The 25,581-nt window shown below is 34.3% G+C and overlaps 1 protein-coding gene across 7 annotated transcripts; it reads left to right on the top strand.

The window, feature by feature from the left end:
• Positions 1-88: 88 nt before the first annotated feature.
• On the top strand, positions 89-25,581 carry LOC124631174 (TOX high mobility group box family member 3-like). Of its 7 annotated transcripts, none has more exons than XM_047165397.1 (16): positions 89-500; positions 857-1,035; positions 11,210-11,284; positions 14,336-14,464; positions 16,330-16,439; positions 17,865-17,903; positions 17,985-18,204; positions 18,878-18,955; positions 19,121-19,254; positions 19,369-19,504; positions 19,606-19,686; positions 22,364-22,639; positions 22,891-23,118; positions 23,334-23,624; positions 23,826-23,944; positions 24,073-25,581. In XM_047165397.1, exons 2-16 carry the CDS (start codon positions 970-972, stop codon positions 24,140-24,142), a joined length of 2,052 nt encoding a protein of 683 aa, XP_047021353.1. In that variant the 5' UTR covers positions 89-500; positions 857-969; the 3' UTR covers positions 24,143-25,581. The 7 variants fall into 7 exon arrangements, with proteins under 7 accessions (XP_047021353.1, XP_047021352.1, XP_047021356.1 ...); XM_047165396.1 differs by having other exon boundaries at positions 22,888-23,118; XM_047165402.1 differs by lacking the exons at positions 89-500; positions 857-1,035 and adding exons at positions 4,982-5,139; positions 5,234-5,345 and having other exon boundaries at positions 22,888-23,118.

Raw genomic sequence — 25,581 nt, 5'->3', positions numbered from 1 at the left:
CGACACCCCGCTTTTTTTACGCGCACTCCATTGATAAAACACTTTTAATTAAGTATCGACTATTAAATTAAATCACTTTTTGTACTTAACTGCACTTTTATCTTTAATTTATTTAATTTTAAAATTATACATAGTTAAGGTTACGTAATAATTTTAAATTATGTAATAGTGTTTTAAGTACTCATTAAGTTATCGAAGACAGGAAGTAGTTTCCTTTATAGGGTTAACCTGTTACTTAAATAAACTTTTAAAAGTTTGCTGAAAATATAACGGAAAAATTAAATGTTTTCAAATATATTCCAATTAAATCATAATAATACTTTTCGTTAAGATATGCTAAAGTAGGAAATCCTTAGTGCTTTACTTCGAAACAGTTGCCGGCGGCATTTCAAGTAATTTGAACATCCTAACCCATGTATCAACTGATTTAAGTGTGGTTTATAACGGACATAATTGCAAAAAAAAATTGCATCATATTTTTGATAGGAGAGCAATCGTGGGTAAGTTGTCAATGAGGAAGTAGCTGATTAATAAGTAACATAAGTAACAGTATTTTTATACCAAATGTTAGATGTTCTTACAATATTATATTATTTAAATTAACACCATTAGATTGTATATAATAATCAATTAAGATTTCGATAAGATCATGTTATAAGATAACACATTTTATTGGAAGTATGAACATAATCTATAAAATGTAATTACCAAATTAAAATCCAATAATGCTATCACATAATTATAAAATGAATGCAAAAGTAATGATGACTTTATCATTGAAGATCTAAATGACGTAGGAGTTTAGATCTAACTTCTGCGTTATATAGATCTTACTAATAAACTAATATTATGATAGAACGTGGAAATCGACAATTATTGTGCAAGAACTGAAATCAGTTTAAACCGGTAAATGGACCGTCATAACAAGGTTTTGGATTTAGTGCCCGATTCCGCAGCCGATGAGACACTATGGAGTCAGTCCAACCTTCACCGGACGATCAAGAAAGAGCTTACAAACTCTACAGTATGTACAAGGTAAGATCCGAAAGACTAATTTTCAGATTAATTACATACTGCCACACTCAGAGTCGTTTAATGATTACTTAAGTCACTCCTTAGTGACGGAATGTCATACAAATCCTTCACTAAGGAATGGCTTAAGTAACCATTAAATGACTCTGAGTGGGGAGGTTAATCTCTAGATGAGAGATACAGGTACAGATACACGAAGAATATTCCAATTGTACTGAAAGGTTAAATATTCAATTAAATGATTAGTATTTTTTATTATTAATTCCGAAAAAAAGTCATAGAAAACAATCAAAAAACCAAAATAATTGTTTAATGAAATTTTTATTAATACAATCGGATATCATAAAAGTTTTTATGCCTAAAAATACAACGTAAAATAACGTTTCGTTGACGCGTGATAAACATTGTTTTGGGTCACGACTCGAATTTGAACCTCGAATCTCGTGAAATTATTTCAGCTTCCCCGAAAGGTAAAAATAAGCTGATGTAAATTGTATTGTAACATGCACGAATGAAATAACATTCTATAGTTAAAACACGTTCAAGCTTTGAGTCGAAACGTTTTAGTCATCCAAAAATTATAGCTTTACCTATCGATAGGTTTAATTCTTCACTTTTTTTGACAAGAGACAAACTATGCAGTCCACTATGGCCACTATGCTACGTTACTTTTCGGTATAGATTTCAGATAATATTTCAGACAAGGAAGAATATTTGGACACATTTTTTTGTTGGTATTATTATTTTGTCAAATATCTTCATTTGACTTTGCTTTCATACGTATTTCACATTATCAAATATACATTTGACCAAGATAGCTAAAGAGGGACCAATTTGTCAGTCAACTTCTATTTGAGGAACACATGCAATAGTTTGACATATTTTCTATTCAAAACCTGTCAAAACGTCTAACATATGCTTTAGATCAAAGTTATCTGGGGCTCGATTCTGCTAAATTAGTTTAATAATTAATTGGATAACAATTGAATCTCAATAGCAGTTTAACCATAGCGGGCATTCTGCTACTAATATAAGACCAATCGTATTCCAATGACATTTCATTAATTTGTCATTGGTCTGCCATTTGGTTTACACGGTAGTCTGCTCTACAATCATATAGCAATCGTAAATCATTTTGAAGACAATATGATTCATTATTGTATCCCAGAAAAGGATAAAACGTTTATTTAAAAGACAAAATAGCGGAATGCAGCAAACGCTTTAATCGTAATTGAGTCGTGACTGAATCTTAGTTGGATATCAATCGTCACTTACGCAAAAATTTGCATAATCAAGCCCCTGGTGATTGAAAAATCTGCCCTTAATATTCCAAAGTAACCCTATTTGTCCTTTCGTCAAACATTCATGTCAAAACTACGATTTAAATGTTTCTGGCGCAGATAGCTTAAACCCAGAGAAAGGACAGAGACTACTTTTTACCCAGCTGTGCAAAGTTTTTTAGACAAGATTTGGTGATGCAAAAGTGGAGGAGAATGAGATACAATATAATAACAGGAGAAGAAGAATAAAATAAAGCTTAGTCATATTATGTATCACATAGACTTCAAGTCGGAAAAAGAGGGATGTCACGAAAGCATTGCTTGACGATCCTCATTTAAAATCAAAATGACACGAAAGCTATGACCACTATTTCTTAAAAACTAGCGGAAAATTTCCAACCTGATAACAACGAATCTTCATTCGTTCTCACTTAAACCAGTTAAAACCGCTTAAATATACTAACCGAACCATTTTCAGTTTTCAAATCGCCGATTTGACCATTACACGGCCGTTTGACGGTTGATTATGGTACATCTTACCCTTAGTGTGTATACTAAATTGTTACAAAATAGTTAAGATACATTATAAAAAAGAACCATCATAGCTTCATGATATAATTTTTATATTCGTCGTTTTGTTTAAGACTCTACATTGTGTATTATTAATACTACATTATCATAAAGTAAGATCTACATTCTACAGCTCCGAGTTTAAAGGTTTTTGCAGGCATACAAAAAATAAACTTGTTTTAGTTCAAGCACTTGAACATAGTACAAATGCTTGCATTACAGTTGTGAACAGATTTGATCTCAAAAAGAGCTTTCGGAATTCAGAAATACATTAATCATAATGTTCCCTGAGATATAAATAAAGATACATTTTTACACTTTAATGAATTTGGAACATAATTAACTTAGTAATTAAAGTATTTATCCTGTTAACAAACCTTTATTTTTCAGGCTGAAAAAGATGTAATAGCGATAAAATATTCTTTCAAATGCCTATAATATGTCCGGAGGAGTCATGACTCAAGATGTACGAAATCACCACGGTAACCAATCAGTTACCTCAGCCACAGAACTTTTCCCTTTACATGTTTCTTAGTTGTTAACACGACTTACTACATATATCAACTTTAATTAAATTAAAAATTATTTGTATTTTATAAACGCTAATTTGAAAGACAAAATCAAAATATTAACCTAGGGTCACAATAACCCTGCAAGATTCTTCTTGTGGAGAAACCCTGAATGGTTAATTTATAATTTAACGTAGGTAAATTCCCAAATAAATGATCTCTTTAGATTTCTTTAAACAATCATGCGACAGAGCTTTCGCCAGCAGTTGCTGCCGCGTCCCATGAGAACTACTTCGCATCCCGGGTAAAAAGTAGTCTGTAGCCTTCCTCAATAAATGGTCTATCTTCCTCAAAATGTATATTTGAAATTTTTCTAGTATCTTCAGTAATGATGAAAAAATAAAACAATTTTATTTGAATGGATATATGCGGGATTCTTCAGTATCGCTAAGTAATCGAACCTGCAAAACGTCATGTGTAGCTAACCTGTATTTTTACACCTCGAGTCGAAACAGTATTTACCTATTAGATAGAGTCGTCAGTTAGATATTTCATTAAGTTATTCAGTATAGAAATTAATTAAAAATAATACTAACCGAAATAAAACGTATGTCCCTGACGACCTCACGAACTTTCTTCGTCGTAGAATTATGAATTATTTTTTGGAAGAAACTGATGGGTCTATGGTTGATTGTGTTAATTAGGTATCTTGGTGTGTTAGTTACCATAGTTTACGTATTCCCCTTTTCTTTCTAAATGTCGCCATCGCAATTCGCCTTTTGAACCACGTAGTATATTCAGCTTCTTCATAATAACTTACTTCCTCCTACTTTTACAACATCGATATGAAATTCTCCGGAAAATCATTGAATGCTTCGATTTTTATGGTGTAAAATGTCAGTTTCCTATTGCCATGCTGATCTATTTAGTTGGCTCTCAATAGGATGAGCAGGATCTGAGCTGATCCTGAATAGGTTCCTGAGTCAGGTGAGCTCTTGACTTTTTCATGTGAAATTCTTGAGTAGCATTCCGGATTGATGGCATTCGGCACGCCACCATATAGTATAGGAAACAGTTATTTCGCCAGTTTAGATACCTATACCTCTGTACCATTCTTAGGGGAAATGTCCGTGATTTTTATGTGTGTATGAGTAAGTAAAAGGATTGACCTGACTTCGTTTTCCTCATGGGAAATGACATTCTACTTTTTGATTTTAATGATCATAATGATGGTGTAGGTACTTTTTGCGTTATTAGAAAACTAACAGGATTTAGGAAAAAACGCAATGTTTATCCAATCCTTCTGAATAACAAAGTAAAACTTGCAATGATTACACCTCTTAGATGATGAAAAGCATGTTGCTGTTATAACCCTACTTTGACGCTTAGCGTTTAGAATGAAAGATGTCGCTGAGCTCGCATGGTTCCGTATGCCAGAAAAAGGCGAAAAAAGCAATGTTGCTTTAGGAATAGGATGAATATAGCGCCACCGGCGTGTTGCGGCGGTTGGCGGTACTAGACGGAGCGAGGCGCGGCGCGGCGCCCCACCGCAGCGCGCGCCACGACCGCCACGCAGTCTTCCCGCGCGGTCCGCACGTGCGTCTAGCGTGCCTTTCTATCGTGCTTCTACTAAATGTTTCCGTACGAACTCGAAATACCTCTACATTCAAGTGGAACAAATTAATATTAACAGAAATTGATTGTGTTACTTTTCGTGCAGGACCAGAGGAGTCCGATACGTCGTTCCGGTAGTTTAACTTGTACCTACTGTGTAATGAATGAATGACTTCAGTGCTCTATCAATTAAAGTTGAAATTGTATTATTTTCTATTTCCTCCGTAGATTAATTAGATCTTACATGGGACCGGAACGTATAAATTAATGTATGTTTACTAAACCGAATTCGTTTCATTGGATGGAATATGTCTATGGCAGCTAATTAAATATTTAAATGGTGGGTACAAACTTTCTGTACATAGTTTTATAAAATCTGTAACTTATTTATAACTGTGATTGAAACTGAATTGACTTTTCAGGGCAACTATTAACGACTCGGGAGAGTTAATTTAGCAATTTTATCGTGATGTTGTATTAATTAATGATAATTGACTAAGTTTGTCTTATTGTAGTTAGAGATAATTAAAATTGCTTCATCGGTTCGTGCGTTTCTAGTACAGACCTACATATTTAAATGATTGCGGAAGTAATTTCAAATCTGATACAATCAGACCAGCGAAGCCTGTTTTAGAGTAACCTGATTACGAAAAAGAGAGTTTGCGTACTCGCTAGAAGTGCTTCCTGGAACAACTGCTGGTAGAGAAAAGATTTATATTCTCGTCTATGATTATTTGATGACCTACATGACTATGAACTAATTATGTTACACTTTCAATTTCTTCTACCTTATTTATGGATCTAAATCCTACTGCAATATTTAGAGTTCCTACATCTTATATTTTCGTTTTATCGTCAACGCGTAGTGTTGTATAAATTAAATTTTATAATGAATACATTTAAATAACTTTGTGGTATAATGGCTCAAATAGTAATTCGTCTTAAATAACGATCCAAATTATTTATGAACAAATTCAGTGGTTGATAAATTACATTATCTGTAACAAACTGGAGCATAGATATTGAAATAAAGATAAGATAGAGGTGTAGGGCGTTCTTAATTATCATTCCTTATTTGTTTGAATAAACATAATATGTACAGTACATAGGTACATAGGTATATGTAGTAGGTCGTATGAATTATTTCATTTTTTGGGCTTAGTTTCTTATGTACTAGGAACGAATTTCTACTAAATCGGTAGTTTGTATAATTTTATGACATATTTTCTTCAGGCATTAATTAGTTTTAGAAATGAATTGCAATGTTGGTTAACCGGCTGTTCAGACATTTCTCTGCAATGTAATATAAATTCCATATTACATTCGTTGGTTCTTTTGTACAACAATATCATTGTCTTTAGGGCTTCGTACAGATTCGAAAATAGAAAAAAAAAAAACATAATTATCTCTTTCTTTAAAATACTGGCATCTTAAATTATTTTTATCGGTGGTTAAGTAAGATAACATTGAGTGCGGGATTAATTTATTATCACAATCATGCTTGATTAAATTTCATCCTATAAATAGGTCCGATGGCGTTGTTTTATGACTTGCTTTTATTTCAATTCGGCTTTTAATTAGGTACTTTCATCCGCATTCTAAGAAAACTCTACTTCTTTATCTACTTGAGAACTTAATTATAACTAGGCAATATTCTGTCTAAAAGTTACCTTTACATCAATAACATTTACTAGGGTCCAGGCAGGTACCATTATTAGTAAAATCGACTGCGCTTGAAATTGGTCACATCCAGCAAACAGCTAGTTCTGTAACCGCGTGTATACTTCAGTGGCCGACAGATGGCGGTGTAACGTTCTCGTGCAACGAATATTGTTAAATAAACGCTACGATGAAATACACGAGACATATTATCTTAGATTCAAGCTTATCAAGCGTAATTAAAATAGAAAAGCAAAAACAAACTAGCGACCTACTTTTGCGATAAATATCTGCTTACGTTATTAGTTACCATTTATAGATACAAATACATTACATTTCACACTCTAGTAATTTATTTACGATAGGGTATTTGACATATTTATAAGAACATAATACATTAACCAATACATTTTTACAAAGGCTTAAATAATCTTTAGATTATTTAGGTCAGAGGAACACATTTTTTGTATAATATTCGTTTCTAGGAGTAAATTTAAATCTGGACGTATACTTGATACCTATTATAAATCTAGAAATAAAAACATTTTTCAATAATATTTGATTTTTTTTCACAAGCAACTGAAACATAAATTGAGTCGTTTAGGCATTCCGAATTTACTAATACAAAAAATAGTTATTTAAATAATTTAAGTCAATTGACCTCAAAAACTATAAGGTTTTTTTAACTTAAATCGAGATTAAATTGTACGATATATCTTGTAGCATTCAGTATTTAAAATCATGATTCCCCTACAACGAGAAAAGAACTCTATTTGGTGGTAAATTTTTCCTCAATGCTTGCTTACTCACTTTTAGCGAGTAAATATGTTAGTAGCCATTGGAAAACATGAAAAGTAAGTCAATATAATTAGCAGATTCCAACAGTTTACAGCTGCGACATCGACATACAATTCGAAAATAAGAACAAAAGGTGCCAACAATAAGTTATAAACACTCGGTATTAGTTCAACTATAATGTAGGTATGTTTAAATAAATAAATAATATTATTCTAATTTAAACTAATAGGCGTTCTAAAAAATAGATAAGGTTATAGCCCCGTGGGTTATAACTTTTTACAACAAAAAAAAACAATGTAATGCTCAGTTCATTTTTTCATAATAACCGGTCACGTTTTTTTATGATTAATAGCAGACGAGGTTTGAGAACTCGTTTCAATATAGTTATAGGAAAACAATACTTGATAAAATAAAAGAGTATCGAGTTGAGCCCTAAAATAAGAGCAATGAACGGCGATGGCGAAACCTTATGAAGGCATCGTCAGCGAGTCAAATAACGGCAAATTGCGGCCGGTGATAAATAAAATAGTTTAAGAATGTCAGGAATTTTGAGGCATATGGTATTCAAAATAGCGATACGAATGCGCATATATTCATAAAAGATGTTTTAGATAACATAAATGGATACGGCATAGTTTACAAAACCGAGTATTATACCTACACTATTTATGACCTACAAAAAAAATATTCACCTCATCTTAATATTAAGATGTGTGTCCCCCACAAATTGTAAGTTATGAAGAGAGTTCTGTTCCAATTGTAATAACATCAATTGATTTAACGCTATTTTAGTGGAAGGAACAAAACGAGGTCACTGACCGGCAATTACGTCCTCCTAGAGACTCGTCCATTCCACGGCAGTAATGTATTCAAATCTTATTTTATAATTTTACTTTTGAAATTGTAGTAAAGCACATTCTTCTTGAATTTTTACAAGTAAAAATAAAATATCTACAATGTCAAGTGAACATTTTTTACTACAGTTGTACCTATCTTTGTTTTTTATAGAATGGAATGTATTTGAATCTTGCATGTCAATTTATTCAAGTTATGAAATACTTAAAACAAATATACTTCATACTTTCCGAACTGTATTAACTTCTTACCTACTTTTAAAACTTTCTACTTTCCACGCTCTAAAAACATATTAGAAACATCGTTATGGATGCCACATTATTATCGACCATCACAAAGATTTATCAGTTTTAAAATTGATTTTTTATATGTATTTATGTATTTTCTTCAAACAGTTAATTAAAATAAAATAATTATATTTTTGGAATAAGCTTTTAATTAAGTTTTCGAATGCAATACGTACATGTAGTTTTGTTTCATCCCTAGGTTAGTTGTTGCATTGTGGCTAGATAAAGTTTTTTATTAAACTATTATTAATGCTAACAACAAAGTTGTTACAAAATCGATTCGTACAGAAAGCAATTATCGGCGTGTCCTTTCACTTACTTGTTGATAGTGGTGTGTGTATAAAGGCCCAATGGGACAGCAGCCGGTGTGCTTCAGAAACCGGTCCCAGGCATGAGACCGACTTGTGGCTCAAGGTACTATTACAATGTTGATCAATCGCATTTTGGAACAACGATTAAAACAGTTCTCATTTTAAGAATAGCTGCCTATTAGAAAGAGATTCCAGTGTCTACAAATCAATTCCTTTGACTGAAATGATTAATTATATTGCCGGAAGACGGAAATTTAATCTTAGTTTCAATCGTAAGTTATGCACAGTAGATCAATTAAATTATATTTTGAACTATATTATACTTTTAAAAAAATAGTAGGTAATAGTACGTTCGTATCTGACTTCCACTTCACCAAAACCTCTTGGTTAATCTAGTTGACTAAAGCAGAAAAGCCATGGAACTCAAAAAGGTCTGTTGGCTAAACTTTCACGAATCAACTACGTAAATTGATTTAAGGTAAGGACAGAACCTAAATTTAAAGAAAATCGCAAATTATGCCTTAATTGATGTGGAAAATATCGCCAGGCTTTGCTTCAGTGCCATTTATGACTGTTGTTGTTGTGAGTATGTTACAACTCTCACTATGTTACATTATTTTATTGATAGATACCGAAGCACATTTTCATTACTATCATCAATAAGCCCCCAAGTACACAAGCTGTTTAGTTTAAACTATGCGCTATGAATGAACGTACAACTAATACGTAGACGACGCGTAGTCACTGTGTAGCCATTGCGCAGTAGCTGCATAGCTGCCGCGCAGTCGTTGCGTAGCCGCAACGTAGTAGCTGCGTAGTCTTTGCGTAGCCGCCGCGTAGTCGGTTCGTAGCCGCCGCGTAGTCGTTGCGAAGCCGCAACGTAGTAGCTGCGTAGTCTTTGCGTAGCCGCCGCGTAGTCGGTTCGTAGCCGCCATGTAGTCGTTGCGTAGTCGCCGCGTAGTCGTTGCGTAGCTGCCGCGCAGTAGATGCGTAGGTACAGCAGAGTAGCTGCATAGCCAACTTAATTTACCTCTCTTCAAAATATCTCAGTGTTGCTAACATATTTGGTAATTATTACTTGGAATAATATAACGATCGACAAAAAAAATACATGAACTGATTAGGTATGAGATACTGTTTTAATAACTTGAGCGGTGTGAATTATAAGGAAACATAAAATCAACTTATTTGTACTGAGCCATGGACCATTTTGTGAACACCACTTGACGTGACATCTTTCGCTAAACACAATATTTAACATTATATTCTTTATCGCATACAATATAGGTAAACAAAAGAAAATAAAATTCAGTTACAATAAAGAAATACTTTATGAGTTAAAGAAATGCTTAAAAAATATAAATAATTAATACAGCACAAACGAATGCTTTAAGACAGAGAATGCCATTTGTGTGCGCAACTCTCGCCATTCAATATCGCAATATTAAGAAATAGTAACTGGATCAAGAATTGGCGCACCGACTCGCAATAAGTAATACGAAATAAATATTATTAACAAGTACTAGTTTTTGAACTGAAAACCTTTGGATATAAACTATTGGAATAATAAGAAGGCGACTTGCTACAATAGCTATTCAAAACGTTACCATGCTTTACAATGTTCTTATTTTCTTAGTAATCGAGATGAACGAGGAGGAATTTTAACTGAGCTACACCACAATCTAAGCTTAGAATAATTTACTTTCCCGAACCCATACAGATTATAATCAACAATTTACCCAATAGGGGCCGCAGGAAACTTAATTTTGTGTAAAAAGTAAAAAGCAATAAAATTGATCGTAACTATCATGTTGGGAAGCTAACGAGGTTGTGTACCACGGTTATTGGTATTATACTTGTGATCGCGAAATTGTACCAACCCGCCCCGCTCATCATAGCACAGGAAACATCTCTACAAGCCACGTCTAACAACATACTTGCCTATTATAATTACGATAAACTATTATTGCAGGTTTGCAAGACCTGCCACAGCTTTTAACTCTTCAAAGTACCTAAATAACATCATCAGATTACGGACTCTTTTGTAACGTTATTTGAATATTTTGTACTAAATAACATTTAAGAACAAATTTTATTCTCGATCAATATTGTAATGAGAATGACAATTCGTAATTATAATATAAAGTAAATTTAAAAATAAAATATAATAAAATATAATATAAAATATAAAAATAAAATATAATATAAAGTAAATTCGTAATTATAATATAGAGGTAAAACTAATATTAATTTTTGAATGATTACTACTACATGTGTATATTCTATTGTTTCAGAGACCAGAAAACCTCGAATCTCCGCTGCTTGTTCCTCGCGACACAAAGAACAGCGTATACATTATGAATGATCAGGTTGGTTTCTTATTTATATTATCAGGGTTATTAGCAATGTCTACAGGGAAAGTGCAACAGGGAAGTACAAATATAGGATCTATTTGTAATTGATTATTTAGACCGAATAAAGTTATTACGTGTCAGAGCAGTTGTAAGAATCGACTTAACTAATAATCCAGTTTACTTAACCCTAGAGAATAAAACAAAAACTCCCGGTTTTTATGCAATTTTTACCAATAGGAAGAAAGATTCATGAAGTACGTTTTTGTATGAAAAGTATACTCTTGCGAAGCCGCGACGGATTCCTAATAACTAATAAGTCATATTCGGTACGTGAAGCACTGGCCAAGGAACACGTGTTAATTTTTGACACATATTTAAGATCCATTAAAGTACTGGCATCCAATAATAATTTCAAACTAAAATGCCGCCTGGAATTTAAAGATACAACACAACAAGACACGACGACAAGAGAATACCATACAATGGTACAATTATACTGAGAGCTTTTTATAGTCATTAACATTGTATGGAAACTTCTTACTGCCATCTGTTATTCTCAGATACTTTCTTATAATGTATTGTAGTAGTACAAGTATTTAATACAAGATCGTCGTTTGTCAAACGTTTATTAAAAACAATTTGTTTACAATTTTATGCACTTGTGTAACTCTAGACGGTAACAAAAAGCAGTTCAATAGTGGTAAATAAATACTCGTAAGTAAGTACTATTTATATTACGGCAGATTTTTATGCGTATGTGAGAGTTGTTTCGGATCATGACCTGTAGTTAGTAGTAGTAAACGAACTTCTCTTTTTACCTTACACAAATAAAGTACAGCTTAAAATAAAGCTTTAATTGACAAAGTACAATTTACGTAAAATTTGAGGAATATTTTATTTTTAAACTGAGTTTTGAGTTTAAGTTTAACCCGTACCTTGGAACAATAGTCTAGAGTTTATAAATTTAATTGATATGTTATTATAGGGAAATATTAAAACTACAAAATATTCATCCGCATCGCTGTCAGCTGGGATCGTGCCCAAAAGGCTGGCTGCATTGCCACGCTGGATGGCAATGCATATCCTTTGACCGAAGTATAGGCCAGCCCTTTGGTCACGAGTGGACTCCACTAATCGCTTACTAATTTCTCGAAAGAGTCTGTGGGCACTTGGGCCCCATGGTCCCAGGGTTTCAACCCCAAACGGCTCAAAAATGCAATTGCCGGTGAGGTTTACATATTTGTGCCGCTTGAGGTTTTCCGCGGCTGCAGCAGCTGCACCGACACAGCTCGCCGTACTGGGAAGGTGGAAAGGTGCAAGGGTGTCGACGCAGGTTGCGTCCCACACCAAAGACCTTCCCATCTTCCAAGGCATTATAGACTTCCCGTCTAGTCTCATGCCATCGTCGCGTGCCAAGCCTCTGGGTTCTAAAATGGCTGGCACTCCGGCGGTGACAAGAACACGACGGATAATGTCATTTATGCTGGCGTGTCGTGCCATGCGACCAGCACTTTTGCTACAGGAAAGACCATGGTGCCCAAGGCGATCCACAGATTCACCGCACTGGCAGCGATGCGGAGCCGCAGTGGGAGCGCCGAGAAGTTTATAGAGTCTAGTTCTAGACTATACGGCTACTATTTTCCATAGATTCTACTAGCACCCAACAGAAACATTTACACCGTTTATTTAAAAACTTCGTGTTCTAAATTGGGGACCAAAAGATAGGTTATAGTTGAATTGGTGATACTAGAAGTCGTAGAAAGGATAAGCTACGAGTTAATGTACTGTGAAAGTGGCATTTTGGAAGCTTTTTTCCTCCAAAGTAACGTTACACATTACAGTATATAAAGTGTCCTGTCTTGTTAACTTGTGAATTAGGCTCTTATGAATAGGTGCCTACCTATTTCGATATTCAGTCACAAACCGTCCGGCAGACAGACAGCCCTAAACGGTTACGAAGGTAAAGCAATAACGTTTTATTCGTTTTGGAAACAGCCATAAAGTTTGCAAATATTTCAAGGACAGGTGTAGGGAACCCTTGTTACGCAGTTTGTCAATTTCTTGCCCGTTTTGCTTCAAGGTAGGTTTTAATAATACCTATAGATTTATCAATATTCATGAATGATTATATTCTTATGCTTTCGACACCAAAATAAATATTCGTAATAAAAAAAAGTACAATTTAAAACTTTTTTTGATACACGGTTTCTTGGCCTCTGTCGTTATGAGTTCCAGTCTGAATGGAATATGGATTGGGAGATATTTTACGTGGAGCAAGTGCCTGCTCTATTAAGGCGGCCAACTTTCCGAAAACTGAATGCGGGACTTAACCTTTCGTGAAAAAGGGGGGGGGGGGGGGGCATTGAAAAATGATCGGACGGAACTGATAAAATAAAAACCGTAAGCATAAAGCTATAATTTAACCTATCAATATCGTGTCACAGCGTCTTATTTTCAAAATCATTAGGCCTCACGAGTTCAGTAGAAAAAAAGAGAACGAGATTATATTATAGGTAATCTGTGTTCCTGCACTGTTGAGCGTGCGCGCAGGTGGGTGTTGTGTAGAAGCGTGGTAGAAAAATAGGGATGCGGGACATGCGGGACGCATACAACGTTTTGCGGGACTATTTTACTAATAATTTCAAAATCACGGGATTTCGTCAAGCATTGCGGGACGGTCCCGCAGAATGCAGGACGGTTGGCCGCCTTATGCTCTATAACCTCCACATCTTTATAGATTAGAACTCTACTTAGAAGATAATCCTAATAATTAACTTGATAATAAATCCAGAATTGAAAATACTTAAATGAGCTTGTCACATCGGTGATTAAGATAGTCATGAAGTAGACAGGTAGATACATAGAAACCAAACTGCCTATATTGTACAGTGTCTATATTGTTTTAACAAAGCTCTTAAATTATTGGCCACACATATCTGACTGTGATAAGTTTATAAGATAGGAAGCCCATTTAGAGCTTTACTGAAATTTTTACTTATTTATTTGAATTTTCTTAAATACAGCGATATTTTTAACAAATTCATGAATGTTCGCTTTTTGTTTCAGACATTTCACACACCATCTTTTGGCGACGAAGAGTTTGACATTCCACTGATTCACGGGCAGCATGCCACAAACGCTGGCGTGCAAAACTCGCACATACAGTATACGCAACTGCACCATTCAGCTCCTCAGGTTAGTGACGTGCAATGAACGAATATATGATATAGGATCTATCTGTCCTGTAGAGCTTCACCTCCTCTACACTGTGAGGTAATCTCTTTGAACAGGGGTTAGCATAGCCTGACAATGGTCAGGGCCCCGATTCTCCTACTGGGGCCCGATTCTCCTAAGTTAATAATGTCAAAATCGAATAGAAATCGAATCACAATATGATCGCAATAGCAGTTTTAACCATATCGGGCATTCTGCTACTAATAAAAGACCAATCGTATTCGATTGACATTTGATTGGTGTGCGATTGGTCTGCTATTTTGGTGATTTTGGTCTATACGGTAGTTTGCTGTACAATCATTTTGCAATCGTAAATCATTTGCAGACAAAAATAATTCATTATTGAATGACAGAAAAGGATAAAAACGTTTATTTCAAAGAAAATATAGCGGAATGCCACATACGCTTCAATCGTAATCGAGTCGTGATTGGATCGCAGTCGAACGTGAATCGTATATGACGCTTAAGGATGCATACCATCTTTTAATTAACTTTCTCTTTTAATGCTCTATACTCTATACCTTTGTTCGAAATGCGTCCCTATTGCTGAAACAAACTGGGATACGTTTAAATCATACAAATAAACCGTAAAAATACTGTAAGCGTGTACCTAGTCAGACGAAAGTAACTGAAACTCATGCCTACGTAAAGTATGGATATGACTCAATTACTTAGTAAATAGGTATCTATAAATCAAAATGTAAAAATTAAGAGGAACATAGGTGAACACATAATAAATAAACATTATAGAGCTTGGAATCTACTACTTACGCAACGTTTGATAGCTGTCCTACTTTTTAGATTGGTTTTTATTGAAATTGAATTGCCCGTCGTAGGGTAGTAGATACTCTATACTTCATATATAGACGTAGAGATAATTTACTAAAATTCACTTGAAAATACGTAAATACAACGAAACTTCAGATGGAAGCTATGATAAAAAATACGCTCTACAAGTTCGTTTATTTAAGAGTAATTAAATATTTGAATAAAGGCAACATTATAATAACATTACATTATTAATTGAGGTACCTAGACATTAGACATCTTATTATTTGAGGTCATCAACACCAAAGTATGTTGTTTACCCAGATTTTACCTGCATAACTGACTTGGCAATAAAAAGGTAAAAAGCAGACATAGGCCCGGTTTCACTGATTACTGAAAAATTGTCAGTTAGTTATCTGATAGTTAATGTTATATGCCAGATAAGTGCGCTAGATATTACTATCCAAAACCTGCGAAAACGAAAATTGTAGTTTATCTGACGGACAAGCTCCTGATAGGGTATCAAAGATTTTATCAGTAACCGGTGAAAATGGCACAAATACATTATGTGATTTGTGGATAATAAATAAGGGCACTGTAAACGGATTCACTAAAGTCTGGATTTATCCCAGTCTGGTTTCGATTTTTGGCACATCACTAGTGAAATGAACGAATGAATTGAAGTTTGTTTGACAATTACTTGCTTGGCTTTTGACTTTGACAGAAAATGCCTGTTTTTGTATAGATCCACTTGTTGAAACAATAATTTTGTTGTTCTATTGCTTTAAAATTCATTTTCTTTCGTTGCGGTTCTTTTCTTTTCTCTGCTTTCAATTAAACTCAATATACTTTCCTGTTTTAATCATCGTACCTAATCATAAACTTCTCCTAGTTTTATCTAAGAAATAACTCTACTTGCCTGTCGTTCCAATACATTATCTTTGTATTCTTTCACGACTATTTGGATATTATAAAGCAAACAATAAACTCGTGTGTTTTCTTCGTACAAAAGAACATAATAGAATGCTAAAAATGGTAAAATCCATTGTTTACCTTAGGTTGGTATGATGAACCCGGCACAAGATGGCCTAGCACCACCCGGCGGAGCTCCCTCATATCAACAGCCGCTATACTTACAAGAGCCGCATACTCCAGTCACGTCACATAGGTAAGTATTTTATTTTCCTTCATGTTAGAGGTTATGTATCATACATAAAGTAAACTTTGAAGCATTCTCATGAAATTAGGTCAATGTGCTTAATTGGAACAAAAAATAGAATAGAAAAACAAGAATCTCATCATTTTAGTTACCTATATTATCATAAAGAAGAAGCAGCAAAGTAAAATAATAACATTGAAGTGTAACATTGTCAAGCAGTTGAGAATTGTTCTAATTATAACCAAATAATTACTACTTTAAGCTCCAAGGTCACATAATACCATGCATGGTGATTGCCATTATCACCATTCTGATCTGGGATTTAAAGAAATCATAGGTAAGAGGCAGTCCATAAAATATTTACTGATAAATTGGCATTTTGGACAATTAGACCTCTGAATAAAATGCAATATTATCCTTATTGCTATATATCTATTAAGTATATTATTTTAACTATATTTACACCAATATAATATATGTATTGGTATACACAGTAAAAATTATCAACAAAGTGTGTAGAGGAAGAAATTAATAATAACATTAAAAATGCATTCAGTATTCTCTTTCTTTTCATGTTCTATAAAAACTGTTATAAATACTTCCCTATGTAGGATATTGAAAATCAACTTATTTCTATATAAAAAAATGTTGGAAATGAGCTATTTCATTTCAGTTGAATTGTGCACACAGATTGGTAGGTATGTGATGGGAAATAAATAAAATAGGTAGAATATTTACTTGATAGTTATCTAAAATCATAATCAATTACAGGTAATTTTTACTTATCTAGACACACGGCAGTGTGTCCGCCAAGTTCGAGCAAAAAAAGCGACACACCGGCCGTGGGTTATATTACATGAACCATTTCGGGCCAAATTTGACCCCCCTGTAACTCAAAATCTATATTATTTACGCATATCAAATTTCTAGTATCTGTTGAGACCCCCTCACTTATCTAAAATACAAAATTTCATTAATATACCTGTTGTTGGTCTTGAGATATTGACGTCAGAAAATCGCTATTTTTACTATACACTCACTGACTGACTGACTGACTCACTCATCAAAAACCTAGACTACTTCCAATGGTCGTATTGACTTGAAATTTGGCATGGAGGTAGGTCTTTATGTCAAGGTAAAGGGAAAAATCTGAAAATGGCCAAGTGTGAGTCGGTTTCAAAATAATAGAGGTGTTTTATACCCGGTGTAAATTTATACCCCTAAGGAACTAAAACGAACTAAATTTATCTATATTTATATAATATATCTTCGAATGGATCTTCGTTTTGGGTGGGATTTGAAATTAACCATATTATGTGTCTCAAAAAGAATGTTATATTATTCCTATATGTACAATAGTTCATTATATTATTTTATTAATATAAAAAATATATATTTATTGGGTACCTACACTGTTTTTTCTTTAATTCCCAGATCTGCATGGAAACACACAGACAATGTCATGATTAAAATGTAAGTTTACAGACATAAATACTAAAATCACTGTTAATTATTCAGTCTAAAATGTATAGTAATAAGGAACTTTATTTGCAGTGGGGCAGGAGCACCGGCTGGTAACTACATGATACAGCAACAACCAGGAGGTCAGCAGAGGCTACTGATGCTACAACCTACTCAAGTCATGAGTGGCCCACCGACTCCCAGCACGCCCACACAGCCATCAGCCCCAGTGTATGGCTCACCCCAGAGAGCCTCACCCCCAGGCACTACAAGTGATGATTCTGATGATAGTGTACCTTCACATCATTCTCAGGTAACATTACCTTTGTATTCATCATACATTTTACACCAATTTTTCTGTAATTAATTCTAGATAATGCAAGTAAAACTGCTTTGACAATAAATATAAGATGACTTGAAGAGTAACCAACCAATTGTTAAAGTTTTGTTTGCATATAACAAAATATGAAGTTACTAAAACTAGTCAAAAAATAGAACAATTATAACAACTATTGGTTGATTATGTCCTCAGTAGATTTGTGCACTTTTTAGCTTTTTGTATCATCCATCTGCAGCTGCTACTATTCTATTACCAGCTTATTTGGCATGTGTTATTCATTTGTATGTCTTTATTTATTGCAAAACAGTATTGGTTGTGCTTACAAAAATAATAGTAAAATCATATTGACTGGAAGAAGAACAAATATTAGCATTATGGAAACAATCTCAAAAACCATGTATTATAATAAAATTGAAATAAAAAAACATGGCCTTCAAAATGTATTGTCTACAAACAATGAAACATTACATACACATTTCTTGTTTACTCATATGAGTATTCCTGTAGTGGACATAAGTAGTGTAATCTATTTCACAGAAATATAGTTCATTGGCATACTTTTTTTTTATTTGTAGTTAAAATGTAAACAAATCAAACAGTAGTAATAATAGTGTAAAATTCTAATGAATTGGTTGTTTGTTGGTAGTTGCCTGGTGATGCGGAAAGCCTTCTGCCTATCCATTATTGCTCAGCGAGCCGGCAGCAACAAACTACGCTTCATCAGGTATAGGCAAATTTTATCGCTTTACATAACCTACATGTCTTTAGGAACATACTCACACTTCTGTTACCTACATAATATTTATGTTGCCAATGAACTGTATTTTTAGAATCCTATAAACTTATTACACACATGTTCACATAAATCTTATTCAAACTGTTGTTATAGATGGGTGTTGGAAATATGGCTGTTAAACGATCATCACCAGAACCCATGGACAATGGTTTGAATCGTGGCCAAATGCAAAAGAAACCTAAGGTTCAGAAAAAGAAGAAAAAACGGGATCCAAATGAACCTCAAAAGTAAGCTTGCTTTTATAAGTCTTTTGCTACCTGATCTTATCTAAATAAAACATTATTAGCTAAGTACTTTATCCAAAATATGCTTTCTTGTATTAAACTAAGTGTAACTTACAGGCCTGTATCAGCATATGCACTCTTCTTCCGGGACACTCAAGCTGCAATTAAAGGACAAAACCCCAATGCCAGCTTTGGAGAAGTTTCTAAAATTGTAGCGTCCATGTGGGATGGATTAGACTCTGAACACAAAAGTGTAAGTGTTCTATAAACAATAAATATTTTACTGCACAAGAAGTGAAATATAGGTAAAATAACGACATTTATATGACTGTAATAACAAATATTTTATTACAGGTTTATAAACAAAAAACTGAAGTAGCCAAGAAGGAATATCTGAAAGCATTAGCTGCCTACAGAGCTAGCCTAGTATCGAAGGTATTATTTTTATTTAATAATATTGTAATTTACAGAAATCTATATTTCACCATCAAATATCAGGATAATATTGATACTCATATCCAGGATATGAGAAGAGTTTAGAATCGAAACATTATTATAAAACCACTCCGTTCGCTACGTAAAATATTTTGGATGGAAATTCAATAAAACCACTAATATGAATACATAAATCAAAATTACATACATTTATGATCTCACTACTAGGGCATGCAATTCCGGTAAAATAAAAATTACCGGTAAAAATACGGTAATAAAAATATTTTTACCGGTAAAACGGTAATTTTTGTAATTTTTAAAATGTGATATTATAGCAATAAGATTGGGTAGTCTAAAAGCAAAAAAAAAAAATACAGGGTATAAGGTGGTAAACATGTTTTGTGACGTGGGCCGTAACAAAAAAACATGTTAGTACCATCCGTACGCGATGTCGCCGACAATATGCAAGAGAAACGGCTGCGATGGTACGGACATGTAAAAAGGAGACAACCTGAATACATCGCCAATGTTATCTACTCAATCTCGATATACCCGGTCAAAGGCGCAGAGGCTGGCCGAAACTGTGGTGGTTGAGTGTCGTAATGAATGACATGAAAATCTGCGAACTCGAAGAGGAAGATGTCCTGGAAAGAACATCTGAGTGAAATGGAAGAAGAAGATACGGAAAGCGGACGCCGTCACAAGACGAGATAAACGCTACGAATTACTGTGAAAATAATAAAAAAAAACATTAAAGTAAATCGTAAGCATTTTATGGACCAGGGTCGCGGTAACTCTTTCGAACAATGTGTAAAGCTGCGTCTACGCTAGGAGAGCCGAGCACGAGCCGAACACAATTCGTCTAGTGTGGACCAACTTACAAGCCTCTAACAAGCGCGCTGCGAGCACTTTGTACTCGGCTGCGTTCCGCCGGTTGTCGGTTTTTGTCGAACACAAAGGGATTTGCTAACAGTGATCGTTGTAGGTTCGTTGTGCGTCCACACTTGACGCCGCGAACGATGAAGCCGAGAACGGCTCCGCTTGTACTTCGCTCGTGCTCGGTCCGTCTAGCGTAGACCCGCCTTTACAACGCGCGAAGCCAACACGGGTCTGTTATCTATGCAGACGGAGGAACGATGAGCCACCCGAACTCACCGTCCACAGACAGACGCCTACGGTGGTCGGGTGTCGTCTCTCGACACTCAGCGCCCGTGGTGTCTGGTCCACTACAACAGCTGGGATGAGAGATGCGATCTCGCAGTCACTCCGCCGTCTCCTTCTCGAGCATGACTGCTTCGCAGAAGGAGGCGACGGCTTCCCATTTACTTAGGACCATGGCCTGAACCACGACTGGACGCGAGAGGTCGCCGCTGCCTATTGCCTCGACGACGACACGGCGGTACCTTTCCCAGGCAGTGCATACCTAGACTGTGTGCTCCACCGTGTCCTGAGAGCTGTCCGCATGGTGGTGAAGTAAAAGCCCTTACTCAGCAAGATCATAGAGTAGGTAAAATAAGCATAAGCTACATTTTTACCTAATATGAGTTGACAGCTATGAGGAAAATCGGAATAACCGAATGAATAAAATTTGTTTTGATATTATAAAATAAGATGGGAATGAAGATTTGTATTTTTTTTTTTTCGACGTCGAAAATCATCAAATGACCCCTCCCGCTGTGGGTTAGTAGCGGTGAGGGGACTCTGACTAAAAACCGTCGTGTTCCGTCATAGGCCTTTTATGTACCAGGGCCGCGGTATCTCTTTCGAACAACCCGCAGCCCCGGCAGAAGATTTGTATCTAACCTAGAGATAGTTAAGAGACACAAGTTTACTTTCCTAAAAAACAGCAACATTAACACATTTACAATATGTAATGTATGCAATATTACATTATTTTCAGGGTATATAACAAAGATTTGACGTTAAATGGATAATTGCTATATTTTATCACAAAAACGTAAAAACTTTACCGGTAACACATTATTTTTACCGGTAATTTAAAAATCGCGAAAATGGGCGGTTTTACCGGTAAAACCGAAACCGGTAAACCGGTATTGCATGCCCTACTCACTACCTAAAATTCTTACGAGTAACGCCATCTGTAATCGTATATTGTGACCATACGTGCGCTTATTTGCAAGTAGATGGCGCTGTTTGCGGTTCTTAAAAGTTCATTCATCGTTTGACAGTTCGTTTGCTGTGAGCTTTTGGTTAGCTTTTTGTAAAATAAATTAGTATTTACGGTTATAAAACTCTTCTAATTTATCTTATATTAATGAAAACAACAATAGACTAATGTCTCATCATTTTAATTCAAACTTGGTAAGACAATGACGCTACTATTATAAACGAAGCTTAATCATTTTGAGGTTAGGAACTTATGCGGAGAGCTTATTTGTACACAAAGAATTTGTTATTGTTCTTTTAAATAATTTGGTTATTATGTAATTTGCTGAAAATAAACAATATATTTTTTGATTTTCATGAGCATACGCGAACATTTCCGTTAACATTTGTGTTAGCTATTAGAAAGATAAGTTTAATTATTTACAAAACAGTGTTGTGAAGGTTTTGAAGGTACTTAAAGATTTTTAAACGTGCCGTAATAAATATTCGGTTTATTACTGTATTGTACTCATATAAAACTTTTGTGTTATTATCGATTTAATCTTTTTAGGGAGGAGAACAGGAGAGTCAACCAATGTATAATCACACCAATAGTGCCAATCCCACTTATGGTAATTATTACCAGGGGCAATCATATGGCAATGGCCATTCACCTCAAGGTTATGTGCCAAACCCAACGCCACAGAGTTACTCTCCTCAAAATTACTCGGGAAACCAGAATCAAGCTCCTTACCCAGCTCAGACGCAACAGGGCTACCCACCGAACCCTCAACAGTCTCCTCAGAACTATCAAGGCAATATGACTATTGCACCTCAACCATACCAGGTAACAAAATATTTAGTAGAAAATGTGGAACTTACCTTTAAATAGTTTGAAGGTCAAGTTGCATTTACATACTAGTTTACTTATGTGCATACAGTATAAGTTTTTTTCCAGTAAGTGTAGTCAATGCTTTTTAATATTTTTATCTCATTGCACATTGTTTAAATAGATAACAATATTTGAATTTGTACTTAAGTCTATCAAATGTTTTCTTTTAAAAAAGACTATTGTTAATGTGACATTTCTCTTAGCAGGGTGTTCCGGGTCAGTCCCCACAGGGCTACCAAGTCAACCCGTCATCTTCGCCTCAAGGTTGCCAGCCTAATCTTGCCCAATCTCCAAGGAACTACCAATCTACACAGTCCCCTACTAACTATCCGGCTAACTCTGCATTATCACCTCCTGGATATAGACAAGTGCAGTCTCAATCTCCTCCTATGGGTTCAGTTCATGCTGCTATGCAATACCATCATTCTCAACAGGTATGTAAACATACTTCAATAGGTATATGTAATATTTAGTGGTTGTTCTTCTCTATTCTAAAACCAAAAACTGATATTTGAGGGCACTATTTTACATTACTCTATGAACATAGATACAATTTCACATAATTCTATATCTCTTTACCTGTTTTTTTAATAAAAACGTAAAACGTAGCAATTATGCTGCCAGTTAATTAAATTAAACTATATTTTAGCACATGCAGCAAACCCATCAGCAAATGCAACAGGCACATCAAGTTCAGCAATACCAACAACAGCATCAGCAACAACAACAACTTCATCAGCAGCAACAGCAGCAGCAACAACAGCAGCAGCAGCAACAACAACAGCAGCAGCAACAACAACAACAGCAGCAGCAGCAGCAACAACAATCACAGCAACAGCAATCGCAGCAACCTTCACAACAGCAGAATCAAATTCCAAAAACTGAGCCACAATCACCTAACAGTAATGGGAACTCAGGAGTCCCACAACAAACTACTGATGTAAATAACTTTGTTAACCTATGTCCATGTTTAAAATGTTAATGTTATTAGGTAGACCCATAGCTAATTACAAAATGCTTTCCAACAATACATATGAATCTTCAAGGCCTGGCGTTCTCTTACAACAATCACAGTATCTCATTAATAATCTAAAAAGGAATACCATATTCACAATAAATTAACGAGAGTATGTCCTTACAGCAAAATGAAAACCGAAGTACACCATCGTGCATCCGACAGGGTTGCACAAACCCAGCTATTGCTAACAGTGAATGGGAGGATGAATACTGCTCTAATGAGTGTGTTGTTAGCCACTGCAGGTAATTAAAATGTTATTACATATTTTCCCTATGGCACCATATTGCAAAGGAAATAAATTATCAAGTAAACAATAACACCCAAGAAAAAAGTCTGAATATTTTACAATATTATTCTTTAATTATTCCAGAGACGTCTTCAGTTCGTGGGTGGCGTCCAATAACAGTAACCAAATTCAAAACTTCTCAGCTGTTAAATAAACGACGTAATCACATAGGTACATATCAAATTTAATAAATCCATTCTTGTATGAACTTCCAATAAATCTTACTCCATAAGAATCCTGAATTTGTTGTTTAAGCTTATTATTAGTTTTATATTTTTGTGATACAATCTAAGATCCATTTATTATGGTTATAGTTGTAACATAATTAATTTGATGCAGTTTTGTTGAAGTTATTGTAATTTTGTTCTAATTTTTATTTTTTTCTGAATGCTGCATAGTAATCTGCGTGACGCTATTATTTAAATATGGATATTAATTTTCATATGGTATATCTGGAATGCAAGCAGCAAATTAAATTAATTAATGATTATAGGGAATATTTAATAATTTATGAGTACATTTTTGGTAGCACTGGAAGGCAGTACTGTGTTGAATTAACCATAAAAACATTAATATATCCCACCTTACTAAAATTTAACTCTTCATAGACACGTTCTCGTTAAGAATCTCGTCATATGATTATTATATTACTTTAACAAAGTACTGCCGTGAATTCAAAGGCACATGTAGGAAAGTGTAAAATATTTTTTTAAACTACTGGTATTATCCGAAATATTCATATAAAGGACTGTTAGATAAGACTTTGTTTCGTAAATAATACTCTTACATATAAATAGATTGATATGTGAATTGAATGCAATAACGGTCATTGATGAGTGCTAAAGAATACTTCCAATAATTTCATACTTATTCTAAAATATTAGTGTAATTTAAATAAATCGCTCTAAAAGGCGATGCATTTTTATTATATAAATTTGTTGTTAATTTTCAGTATTGTTGATGCTAAATTATTATTTTTAAAATATAGCATTTATTCTTCTTGTAAAATGTTTAATGACAATTGTCACACTAATATTCGTCGTTGAGGCTATAGAGCAGACGCCGATTTAGTTTTGGAAATTAGCACCTAATATGGTATAGGTGACATTATAATGTTAATGTGACGATAAATTTTACGATCGTATCGTATTTTTCGTAATGTTAGTGAATACATTATGGTTATTATTAGCAAGGTACATTCAATTCTTTATGGCATTGTAAATTTCTAACTATGAATAATATTAATAGCAATATCTACCCATTTCTCTAGGAGTTGCGTTTAGTATTATAGGATTTAGCTGGACCAAAATTTTCTTTATATTCAAAGCGATGATAATATTTTAAGATAAAATATGTTTTATTGTATGTCCAATACCTTATGATATAGTGATGTAATTGTAAATAAACACTCGCAATAATAGACGTAGACGTAGAGACTACATAAGGCATATTTCTTTTTATTTCATGTTATTTATTTAGTAGTCTCAATAGAACTACCTTATTTAGATAAAAGTTATATTGAAAGAATGTAAGATATAACAATGTATAAATTGTAATTAGAAAAGTGATTCCATTAAATTTCTTAAACAGCAA

This window comes from Helicoverpa zea, chromosome 6, assembly GCF_022581195.2.
Source record: "Helicoverpa zea isolate HzStark_Cry1AcR chromosome 6, ilHelZeax1.1, whole genome shotgun sequence".
In the NCBI taxonomy this organism is placed as follows: Eukaryota; Metazoa; Arthropoda; class Insecta; order Lepidoptera; family Noctuidae; genus Helicoverpa; species Helicoverpa zea.
The sequence above is the reverse complement of the archived record's forward strand: the minus strand, read 5'-3'. Positions and strand labels throughout refer to the sequence as shown.